This window comes from Macaca thibetana, chromosome X, assembly GCF_024542745.1.
Source record: "Macaca thibetana thibetana isolate TM-01 chromosome X, ASM2454274v1, whole genome shotgun sequence".
Lineage (NCBI taxonomy): Eukaryota > Metazoa > Chordata > Mammalia > Primates > Cercopithecidae > Macaca > Macaca thibetana.
In genome coordinates, this window is record NC_065598.1 from 81,209,321 (window position 1) to 81,222,011 (window position 12,691).

At 33.9% G+C, this 12,691-nt stretch overlaps 1 protein-coding gene across 5 annotated transcripts in view; it reads left to right on the top strand.

The window, feature by feature from the left end:
* APOOL (apolipoprotein O like) overlaps positions 1–12,691 on the top strand; it is an 89,134-nt gene that overhangs the window by 55,422 nt on the left and 21,021 nt on the right. For all 5 annotated transcript variants that reach the window (XM_050776419.1, XM_050776415.1, XM_050776416.1 and 2 more), the window contains exon 6: positions 6,125–6,216. In XM_050776419.1, coding sequence (XP_050632376.1) covers positions 6,125–6,216 — 92 coding nt within the window. The remainder of the gene's footprint in view (positions 1–6,124; positions 6,217–12,691) is intronic.

Sequence of the window (12,691 nt, forward strand, 5' to 3'; positions counted from 1 at the left end):
ACCGCGCCCGGCCTGCAAGCAACTTCTAATTGAATAGGTATTATAAATTATTCAGTAAGAAATAATTAAAAACCAAGATTATGATATAAAACAATAAGACTCAAAGAATTAAATTTTGAAGGAAATTGTCCAAAACGTATTACTCCATTTCTCAGTAAAATACTTATACCATTCTTGCAAGAGAAAATGTTCCGTAGGTCATTCACCGTGTTTCCAAATGTCAGAGCTAGAATAGTCTAACCCAGTGTTTTTCAAATTGGAGATCTCAACCTATTAATAGATAATGACATAAATATAATGAATCTCAGGAGACATTTTACCTTTGTTTTAAAAAATTATATTTTAAGTTCCAGGGTATATGTACAGCATGTTCAGATTTGTTACATAGGTAAACGTGTACCATGATGGTTTTCTGCACCTGTCAACCCATCAGCGAGGTATAAGCCCAGCATTTATCAGCTATTTTTCCTGATGCTCTCCCCCCGCCACCCTCCCATGACAGGCCCCAGTGTGTGTTGTTCCCCTCTGTGTGTCCATGTCTTCTCATTGCTCAGCTCCCACTTACAAGTGAGAACATGCAGTGTTTGGTTTTTTGTTCCTGTGTTAGTTTGCTGAGGATAATGGCTTTCCAGCTTCATCCATGTCCCTGCAAAGGACATGATCTCATTCCTTTTTATGGCAGCATAGTGTTCCATGGTGTATATGTACCACATTTTCTTTATAAGTCTATCATTGATGGACATTTGGGTTGATTCCATGTCTTTGCTATTGTGGATAGTGCTGCAGTGAACATATGCATACATGTATCTTTATAATAGAGTGATTTATATTCCTTTGGGTATATACCCAGTAATGGGATGGCTGGGTCAAATGGTATTTCCAGTTCTAAATCTTTGAGGAATCGCCACATCTTCCACAATGTTTGAACTAATTTACATTCCCACCAACAATGTAAAAGCATTCATTTCTCTCCACAACTTCACCAACATCTGTTATTTTATGACTTTAGTAAAAGCTGTTCTGATTGGTGTGAGATATTATCTCATTGTGGTTTTGATTTGCATTTCTCTGATGATCAGTGATGTTGAGCTCTTTTTCATGTTTATTGGCCACATGTATGTCTTCTTTTGAGAAGTGTTTGTTCATGTCCTTTGCCCATTTTTAAATGGGGTTCTTAGTTTCTTTCTTATAAATTTGCTTAAGTTCCTTGTAGATTCTGGATATTAGACCTTTGTGAGATGGATAGATTGCAAAAATTTTCTCCCGTTCTATAGGTTGTGTGTTCACTCTGATGATGGTTTCTTTTGCTGTGCAGAAGCTCTTTAGTTTAATTAGATCTCATTTGTCAATTTTTGCTTTTGTTGTGATTGCTTTTGGTGATTTCATCATAAAATTTTTGCCCATGCCTATGTCCTAAATGGTATTGCCTATATTTTCTTTTAGGATTTTTATAGTTTTGTGTTTTATGTTTTAAGTCTTTAATCCATCTTGAGTTACTTTTTGTATAAGGTGTAAGGAAGGGGTCCAATTTCAATTTTCTGCATATGGCTAGCCAGTTTTCCCAACACCATTTATTAAATATTGAATCCTTTCCCCATTGCTTGTTTTTGTCAGGTTTGTCAAAGATCAGATGGTTGTAGATGTGTGGTTTTAGTTCTCTATTCTGTTCCATTGGTCTGTGTGCCCATTTTTGTACAAATACCTTGCTGCTTTGGCTACTGTAGCCTTGTAGTATAGTTTGAAATCAGGTAGCATGATGGCTCCAGCTTTGTTCTTTTTTGCTTAGGGTTGTCCTGGCTATATGAGCTCTTTTTTGGTTCCATGTGAATTTTAAAATAGTTTTTTCTAATTCTGTGAAGAATGTCAATGATAACTGAATGGGAATAGCATTGAATCTGTAAATTCCTTTGGGCAGTATGGCCATTTTCACGATATTGTTTCTTCCTATCCATGAGCATGAAAAGTTTTTCCATTTGTTTTTGTCTTCTCTGATTTCCTTGAGCAATGGTTTATAGTTCTCCTTGAAGAGGTCTGTCACTTCCCCTGTTAACTGTATTCCTAAGTATTTTATTCTTTTATGGCAATTGTGAATGGGAGTTAATTTGTGATTTGGCTCTCTGCTTACCTGTTGTTGGTGTATAGGAATGCTAGCAAATTTTGGACATTGATTTTTGTATCTTGAGGCTTAGCTGAAGTTGCTTATCAGCTTAAGAAGCTTTTGGGCTGAGTTGACGGGATTTTCTAGATACAGGGATCATATCATCTGCAATCAAAGATAATTTGACTTCTTCTCTTCCTATTTCAGTACCCTTTATTTTTTTCTCTTGCCTGATTGCCCTGGCGAGAACTTCCAGTACTATGTTGAATAAGAGTGGTGAAAGAGGGCATCCTTTTCTTGTGCCAGTTTTCAAGGGGAATGCTTCCAGCTTTGCCCATTCATTATGATATTGGCTATGGGTTTGTCATAAATGGCTCTTATTATTTTGAGGTGTGTTCCTTCAATATCTAGTTTATTGAGAGTTTTTAACATGAAGGGATGTTGAGTTTTATCAAAGGCCTTTTCTCCATCTATTCAGATAATCATGTGATTTTTGTCTTTAGTTCTTTTTACATGATGAATTACATTTATTGATTCCCATATGTTGAACCAGCCTTGCATCCCAGGGATGAAGCCAACTTGATCATGGTGGATAAGCTTTTTGATGTGCTTCTGGATTTGGTTTGCCAGTATTTTATTGAGGATTTTTGCATTGATGTTCATAAAGAATATTGGCCTGAAGTTTTCTTTTTCTTTTTTTTTGTTGTATCTCTGCCAGGTTTTGGTATCAGGATGATGCTGGCCTCATACAATTAGTTAGGGAGGAGTCCCTCCTTTTCAGTTGTTTGGAATAGTTTCAGAAGAAATGGTACCAGCTCCTCTTTGTACCTCTGATAGAATTCAGATGTAAATCCATCTGGTCCTGGGGTTTTTTTGGTTGGTAGAATATTTATTACTGCCTCAATTTCAGAACTTTTTACTGGCCTATTCAGGGATTCAACTTCTTCCTGGTTCAGTCTTGGGAGGGTGTATGCGTCCAGAAATTTATCCATTTCTAGATTTTATAGTATATTTGCATAGATGTGGTTGTAGTATTCTCTGATGGTGTTTTGTATTTCTGTGGGATCAATGGTGGTATCCTCCTTATCATTTCAGATTGTGTTTATTTGAATATTCTCTCCTTTTTTCTTTATTAGTATAATTAGCAGTCTATTTTATTGATGTTTTTCAATAAAATCATCTCCTCGATTTGTTGATTTTTTTTTTTTTTTGAAGGGATTTTTGTGCCTCTGTCACCTTCAGCTCTGAAGCTTGGTTATTTCTTGTCTTCTGCTAGCTCAGTGGTTTGTTGGCTCTTGGTTCTCTAGTTATTTTAGTTGTCATGTTAGGATGTCAATTTGAGATCTTTTTAGCTTTTTGATGTGGGCATTTAATGCTATAAATATCCCTCTTAACACTACTTTAGCGGCATTGCAGATTCTGGCACGTTGTCTCTTTGTTCTCATTAGTTTAAAAGAACATCTTGATTTCTGCCTTAATTTCATTATTTACCCAGAAGTCATTCAAGAACAGCTTGTTCAATTTCCATGTAGTTGTGCGGTTTTGAGAGAGTTTCTTAATCTTGAGTTCTAATTTGATTGTGCTGTGGTCTGAGAGACTGTTATGATTTCAGTTCTTTTACATTTGCTGAGGAGTGTTTTACTTCCGATTATGTGATCAATTTTAGAGTAAGTGCCACATGGCACTGAGAAAAATGTGTATTCTGTTTTTGTTTTTGTTTTTGTTTTTTTCCTGGAGTGGAGAGTTCTGTAGATGTCTATCAGGTCCACTTGATCTAGAGTTGAGTTCAAGTCCCGAATATCTTTGGTAATTTTCTGTCTCGATGATCTGTCTGATACTGACAGTGGAGTATTAAAGTCTCCCACTATATTATGTGTGGGTCTGTATCTCTTTTTAGGTCTTTAAGTACTTGCTTTATGAATCTGGGTGCTCTTGTATTGGGTGCATATATATTTAGGATAGTTAGCTCTTCTTGTTGAATTGAACCCTTTACCATTATGTAATGTCCTTCTTTGTGTTTTTTGACATCTGTTGGTTTAAAGTCTGTTTTGTCAGACACTAGGATTGCAACCCCTGATTTTTTTCTGCTTTCCATTTGCTTGGTAAATGTTCCTGCATCCTTTATTTTGAGTCTGTGTGTGTCTTTGCACATGAGATGTGTCTCTTGAATACAGCACACCGATGGGTCTTGTCTTTTTGTCTGGCTTGCCATCCTGTGTCTTTTAATTGGGGCATTTAGTCCATTTTCATTTAAGGTTAATATTGTTATGTGTGAATTTGATCCTGTCATAATGGTGCTGACTGGTTAATTTTGCAGACTTGTTAATGTAGTTGCTTCATAGTGCCATTGGTCTGTGTACTTCAGTGTGTTTTTGTAGTGGCTGGTAATGGTTTTTCCTTTCCGTGTTTAGTGCTCCCTTTGAGAGCTCTTGCAACGCTGGTGTGGTGGTGATGAAATCCCTCAGTATTTGCTTGTCAGGATGCATTTTATTTAAAAATAGAGGAGAACAGCAAATATCAGAGTAGTTTTTTCTTGCAGACTGGCCTCTCTTATCAGGTAAAGAGAGGATGACTGTAAGTCTTTTTAAAATCTTTAAAATGACACATAAGGAAAAACTGCCACCTGCTATGTTTAGGAGCAGCACAATTAGGGGAATTTGGTTAAGTCAAGGGAACTTACATCAAGAGATATTAGAATTATGAAATAAGAAATTTAACTATAGGTAACGGAAAAACAGCGAGCAGGACTAGAGTAAAGGAGCAACTTAGGACATTTTAATATACTTAAACCCTCTTTCTGCATACCACAAAAGTCTAAATCTAAAGAAAAGCTAAACTAGTTCGAATCAGCCTGGCCGCCCGCCACCCCCCACCTCAGTCCATTATAGACATGACTATAGAAAGCTTCCTTAATAATAGTTAAACCAGACCGATAGAGACCTCTAGTTTTTCTCTTACATAAACTGCAAATTTGCCTGCAAACATTCATTTTCATTTGTATAATATACCAGATAGGCTGTTCCCTTTTTAGATTAGGGATTGTATAAGCTGCTTCAGATCATGAAAGTACTTATCCCAATTTAAAAATCCATCATCCAATTACCCAGATCATATATACAGTCTAAGATACTCAGAGAAGCATTTAACGTACATATTATTTTGAATCAACAGTTACTTGGAACTAAGCTATGGCTTAAAGTGGTGGATTTCAAACTATTCTGTAGAACCCTTAGTTTCATGGAAGTGTTTAGTGGTGGTATCAGGATAAAGGAAAAGCCATATAGCCAGGGTTTGATACAGAGCTTCCTACCCCAAAGTTAGTCACAGCAGCATCAAGTTTATAGGTTTTATATATTGAATTTCCTAGGGAGATTCTATTTTGAAAGATATTTTGAAAGGATTTTGTTACCAAAAAAAGATATGAAAATAACTCTTAAATGATGCATAGTTAAGGCACTTTTTGATATGCATTAATTATGTCAAGTTACTTGCAATTATTATTCAGTATTCTAAATCAGTGACATGAAGGAGTTATGCACCTGTTAAAGTCCTTAGCTGATTATTTAGTTGAGTAACTAACCTTCCTAAATACTTAATCAAAAAGGAGACGTAAGAGAGAGTCCATTTCACTTTAATATGGTGTCACAAACACAGTAGTTAATTAATTCTCTATATTATCATGCTTTATTAGATACTTGCAAAATTGTGGTTATAAATTTGGGTTTCGTAGGACATGAAAAATACCTAGCTTTCAAGCAGCAGAAAATCATCCATTCCTTTTGTGTAGGTAATTGTCAGTATTAGATTGAGAATACTTTTGTTAAATTGGACATGACAGCTAAGGGGTAATTGACTTGAGATCCTTAAGGGCATTTTGGCTTCCATCTTGATTGGTATAATTACATAAAAAGTAATTTAACAGAGTGTCATGGCTTACCAGGGGAGCAAAGAAAGCATTACAGTATAAGAACATCAACTCTCTGGTGGCATATATTTGGAGTTTAATAATTTATTTGCATTTTATAGGTTCCAATTTTAAGAAAATTACTTATCCTCTGGGACTGGCCACTTTAGGAGCAACTGTTTGCTACCCAGTTCAGTCCATAATAATTGCTAAGGTAAGTTCTTTTTAAATAATAGCAACATTTCAGTATTTGTTTAAACTCTCAGTGTGACAATATTTAAATGTTACACAGCACCTTCAACATTTAATTTTAAGAGATGTAGTTGGTGTCAACTCTGTTGGCCAAATCACATTAGCATCTCAGCATGGTAAATGCCATCTTAATAGGATGAATTTGTTTAAATATAATTCAACAATGTAAAGGCAGATTTGAGGATTACGTTCAGAGACACTGAATTAGAATTTATGGGGAGAAATACTGCTCCATTATTAAGGTATATAAACTTCAATTTTTATTTAAAAGAAGATTAAAATACTAGCAGCTGTTTGGTTCAGCAGATTAACCTGACATGAGAAACAACCAGTTGATAGATTGGCTTCAGTGGTTTTTGAACGTAAAACACACACACACACACACACACACACACACACACACACGAACTCAATATTGAAACCACTTAGAATTAAGAAACACCTGTATAAATGCTTATTATAGTTGTTTTGTCTTTTTCTTGTGAGCTTAAGTACAAATCCAGATTCTTTTAATGATTTGAACAGTTTTTGTCAGTATTTTATTTTTAACACATGTTCAGATTGAGAAGGAAAACTTTGGGTTATGCATTTTTCTCCCTCTTTTCCTTCTCCTCTTAATTACCAACAGTTAACATATCCCCCTCATGCTTGAAACAATGTGTGGTGTTACCAGAAGGACTTTCTGTACTTGTATTCCCATTGCTTCATCTCTTTAACTATTGATGTAGAGAAAGTTGCCTATCAATATTTTGAGAGTGTCAAGGATATGGTGTACTATGTAGTTTGTAATGTGATCAAACTATAGAAGCTCGTAACAGAGGAAGAGAACATTATTCATTAAGTCTACTTATACCTGAAATAATTGATAACATGGTAAACTTATTTTTAAAACTTTCTTAATAATTTACATAGGAATTAACCACTGAAATCAATAAAATGCTAGTATTGGAAGAAAACATTAAGCTCATTTAATTCAACTTTGATCTTTTCTCATTTATCTATAGGGAAACTGTGGCTCAGAGGAGTTTCATAGTGACTGATTTGCCCAACATCATACTGAGCTTCAGATTTTTTGGCCTCCATGTTCATTACTCCTCCCAGTGGATGATGCTTCCACTGATTCTTTTTTTTTTTTTTTCTGTTTTTTTGAGATGGAGTCTTGCTTTGTCACCCAGGCTGGAGTGCAATGGCGCAATCTTGGCTCACTGCAGCCTCCGCCTCCTGGATTCAAGTAATTCTCCTGCCTCAGCCTCCCGAGTAGCTGGGATTATAGGCGCCCACCACCATGTCCAGCTAATTTTTGTAATTTTAGTAGAGACGGAGTTTCACCAGGTTGACCAGGCTGGTCTTGAACTCCTGACCTCAGGTGATCCATCTGCCTCGGCCTCCCAAAGTGCTGGGATTATCGGCGTGAGCCACTGTGCCCAGCCCTGATTCTTCTTTTTTCTAAGAGTAATGACATCATGGTTGTTTTTAAAAATTGTGCCTGCTTATCTTTAGATAATCTAAATATTTCAGAAAAGTTTAGGGAAAAAAATCACCCAAAATGCATCTATCCATACAAATATCCATGTCCACATTTGGATGGAATGTTCTTCTAGACATCTTAACATACATACACAGAGATAGAAAAACAAATGTATGAATAGACAGGTAAGAATGAGATCATAGTATGTGTCTTATTTTTCTTTTTTAAAATAAAGTATTGAATTTTACTTTTACAAAAGGAAAAAAAAGAATTGCTGAACTTCAAATAGCAATTTTTCTAATATAAGAGATTAACTTGTAAATGTTCTTCTGGGGTAAATAATTGTTACTTTAATTCTTAGGGTTGAAATCCTTGCTTTTCTTTTGACTATAATAATATCATATTTAATATTTTAAAAATTCAAATATATAATTTTTTTAACCTGAGATTCATGATGGACTTTAGAGAGTCTGTAGCACACCCTCCTCTCCAAAACTTTATGAAAAGTCATGGGTGTACAAGAAAAACCTTATTTGACATAATCAGGACTAGTAGTTAACAATTAATCAAAAGTGTTAAAGCAGCGAGTTGTAAAAATATATATAAAAATATATACCCACAATTTTACTTCAAATTAAAACATAAGTGTCTTTCTTCAGCCTGGCCAATATGGTGAAACCCCATCTCTAGTAAAAATACAAAAATTAGCCAGGCCTGGTGGCGGGCGCCTGTAATTCCATCTGCTCGGGAGGCTGATGCACGAGAATCACATGAACCCAGACAGCAGAGGTTGCAGTGAGCCGAGATTGCGCCATTGCACTCCATCCAGCCTGGGAGACAGATTGAGACTCCATCTCAAAAAAAAAAAAAAGTCTTTCCTTTTCTCTGTTTTGAAGTAGGGCTTTTCTTTGAGTATTGGTCTACTGGTTAAAGATCTATAACATCTTTCCAACGGTAAGCCATGTTTGTAGTATGTCTTCTATAATTTCCAGATTAGGTTCCTTTAAAATAGAATGAACAATTAAAAACATTAAAAAAAAGATGAGTGCAGAATCCTTTTAGATGTTTATTACTTCTCCCAGCTGTTATAATTGTCTTGCTCACCTCTAATTTCATAGCAGTTATTTTTTTAGCCATTCACATCTGTGTCTTTATGAAGCATTTAACTTAATTTTCCTAGAAACAATAATTATTTTTATAATTGTATTTTATCATATTATGTTACATTTAGACTGTTTAATTACAAGTAAAACTGATGTAGCAACTTGGGGAAAAAGGGAACTTACTCTTGATAAGCATACTAATCAACTTCCAAAAGATAGTACCTTAGCATTTTGGAGAGCACCTGATAGGAATGAATGTTCAGCATTCTACAAACATCATTTATAATAAATTTAAAAAACATTTTATTAATCAGTCACGTCTCCTAAAAGGATGTCAGGTGAGAGCTTTTTACTGTATCTGTATTTTTCTGAAGGAAAGGGCCTATAGCTTTCAAGAGCTTCTCCAAGGTGTCTATGATATTAAAAAGTTTAAGAAATGATAGTCTAGAAGGTCCTTTGAACAATGAAGGACTCACTCCAGTTATTCATCATTTTGAAAATACTCTTCAAGATGGAATTACTCTTTGCTCTTTATAATTTTCCTCACAATATTTTTATTATTAACTTATGTAATAAGTAACAAGTAGTCTGTCTTTGAAAGCTATAAAATATCTAAGAATAGACTTACCAAATAATGTTTTAATACCTGTTTAAAAGAAAAATAAACTATCAAACTTTACTGAAGGGTATTTTTAAATTTTCACAATATTTAATTGATGAATAAAGATTAAATATATTCAAGGTGTACAACATGATGATTTGACATACATATATAGTGTAATGATTATTACAATCAAATTAACACATCCATCACCACCCATGCAGCACATTATATACCCAGAACTTGTTCATCTTATGACTGAAAATTTGTTCCCTTTGACCAACATCTCATTTACCTCACTCCTATCCCCTGGCAACCTCCATTCTACTCTCTGCTTCTATTCTGCATATATATATATATAAAAAAAAAAATGAAATCAGTATCTTGAAGAAATATATGCACCTCCATGTTCATTGCAGCATTATTCACAATAGTCAAGATTAGAAACAACCTAAGTGTCTCTCAGTAGATAAATGGATAAAGATAATTCGGTACATATATACAACAGAGTGCTATTTAGCCATTAAAAATGGAAATTCTGCCATTTGCAACAGCGTGGATAACCCAGAGGGCATTATACTCAGTGAAATAAGATAGACACAGAAAGACAAATACTGTTTGATCTCACTTATATGTAAAGAATGTTTAACAAAAAATCTTGAATATCTTTGGAGATATATCCTGTTTCTGGATGAAAGACTAAATGTTGAAATACGGCAGGTGTTTCAAAATCTAGAAATTTAATTCAGTTCCTACAAAAGCCCTGGATTTGAATGGAGTGTGACATTCATTCACCTAATATTTGTTGTCTGTCTACTGTGTATTGGTTACTATAGCATACATAATAAAATAGATCAAGAGGACAAAAGAGAATATTCAATCAATTATATTGAGTATATCTTTGTACACATGAGGGTAGGGATGGATATGTGGTACAGGTGGCATTTCAAATCAGTGTGTAATGGAAATGATAGATTTTTTTTTTTTTTCGAGAAATGTGTTGGGATAATTGGCTGTTTGGAAAATTACTCAGACCTTTACCAACTATCGTGGGAAAACTAATTCTAGGTGGAATAAACATCTAACCATAAACTAGAATACTATAAAAGGTATGAGAAGAAATAAGAGGACTACCTGTTTAATCTTGAGATAGGAAAGGCTTTCTTAAGCAAATTACAATCTAGAAGCCATCAAAGAAAAAGTTGACATATTTGACAACATCAAAATTAATACATTTCTGTAGATTACAATATTACCATACACAATGTTAATGGATACATGAAAAACTAGGAAAACTATTTGTAACATATGTGACAAAGCACTAATATCCTTCATGTATTAAGAACTCCTATAAATCAATGAGCAAAAGATGAATGTGCCCTCTGGGAAAATGAAAAAATACCTGAACAAGCAGTCTACAAAATAAGAAACAAAAATGGCCTAATGTACGTGAGATACTTGATTTCATCAACAAATAAATGCAAATTTGAAAAATCATTTAGATATTGGTTTTTAGCCTTTAAATTTGGCAAAGATTTAAAAGACTTATAATATCACTGCTGGTAAATAGGGTAGGAAAACAGATATATACTCTTGGTGGGAATGTAAATTGCTGCAGTATATTGCTGACTTTCTGGAGAGCAACATGGTAATACTGTCAAATTAAAATGTGTGTACTCTTCAGTGCAGAAATTTCAGCTCTAGGAATTTATTTTGAGGAAATACTATAAGGGTTATGGTCCCAGTTGTATGTATAAGGATACTAATTTCATCATTGCTTATACTTGCCATCTACCTACCCACAAAAAGGAAAACAGTCCATATGCTCACCAATAGGGGATTTGTTAAATCATTGTGCCTCAATAGGGAATTTGTTCAACAAATTGTGTTGCATCCATTATAGAATACTAAACTAAGAAGCAAATTTAAAAAGTAGACCTATGGCATATAAAGTAATATAGAACCATGCCTTTGAAATATTGTCAAGCTTTTAAAAAAATAATATCTCAGAATAACATGTTTACTGTGATCCCAAGTATTTGAAAAGGAAAACAAACTAAATACATGTGTAATTTATTTTAAAATTTAATTGAAAAATTAATTGAGATTGTATTATGTAATCTATTCTGTAACTTCTTCAAATTAGTGGTTCATCATGGACTTCCATTCATGCCAGTACATATAGATCTACCTCATCTTTTTTGAAAGATCTATAAATATTAACATTACATTTGTTTTAAAATCTGTGTATGTATAATGTATGTATGAGTAAAAATTCAGGAAGAATATATGTATAACTGTTAACCAAGGTTATATTTGAGGAGGAGGAGGAATTTCTTTATATTAGTTTATTACTTAACTTTTCAAGTATAGAGATACACTTAGTAAAAACAATAAATATTTCTATTTGAGGATGGAAACATAATTTTTAAAAAATTTATTTTTGTAGAAATTGTAATCCTGGAAAACCCCTCAAAACATCTTCAAAACTTGAAAAATCAATGGCTATTGAAATTACTTTAACTATAATAAACAAAAGGATTGGAGAAGAATAGGAAAAAGAAGAAATCAGAAGTAGATTTTCAAAGAGAAATAGAGATGAATGAAAATAACAGTAACTTTAGGAATTCAGCCAGCATCCCATTCTCTTCTTGAGTGTATTTATCAGTCATTGTTTATTTTACCTTTCTACCACAAAAGAATATTATTCTTTGGAGGAATTAGTTGATGCTTTTTATTTCTTTATGAATGGAGAAAGCACCATCAAATTTTAAGCAAAAGCATTAACTTTGTAGCATGCTAAAAATCTCATTTTCTCAGTCAGCAGTTCATTATCTCGAACTATATTCCCCAAACTTCTGTTAATACAGTTTTCACTTACATCAAATCACCATGTTATATACCTTAAATAGATACAATTTTATATATGTCAGTCTAATCTCACTAAAGCTGAAAAAAATTTTTAAAAAGACATAGTTTCAAATTTATATGTTACAGTGTGAATGCAGATTATACATTATAACCCTTTGCGTGACACAACAATTTTTTCATATAAAATTTTAGAAATGGTGCTTTGTGTTATATGATTTAGAGATTTATATCTTTATTGATTCTGATCTGAGTGTTCACATAAAATACCTGACAAAGGCCGAGGCGGGCGGATCACAAGGTCAGGAGATCGAGACCACGGTGAAACCCCGTCTCTACTAAAAATACAAAAAATTAGCCGGGCGCGGTTGTGGGCGCCTGTAGTCCCAGCTACTCG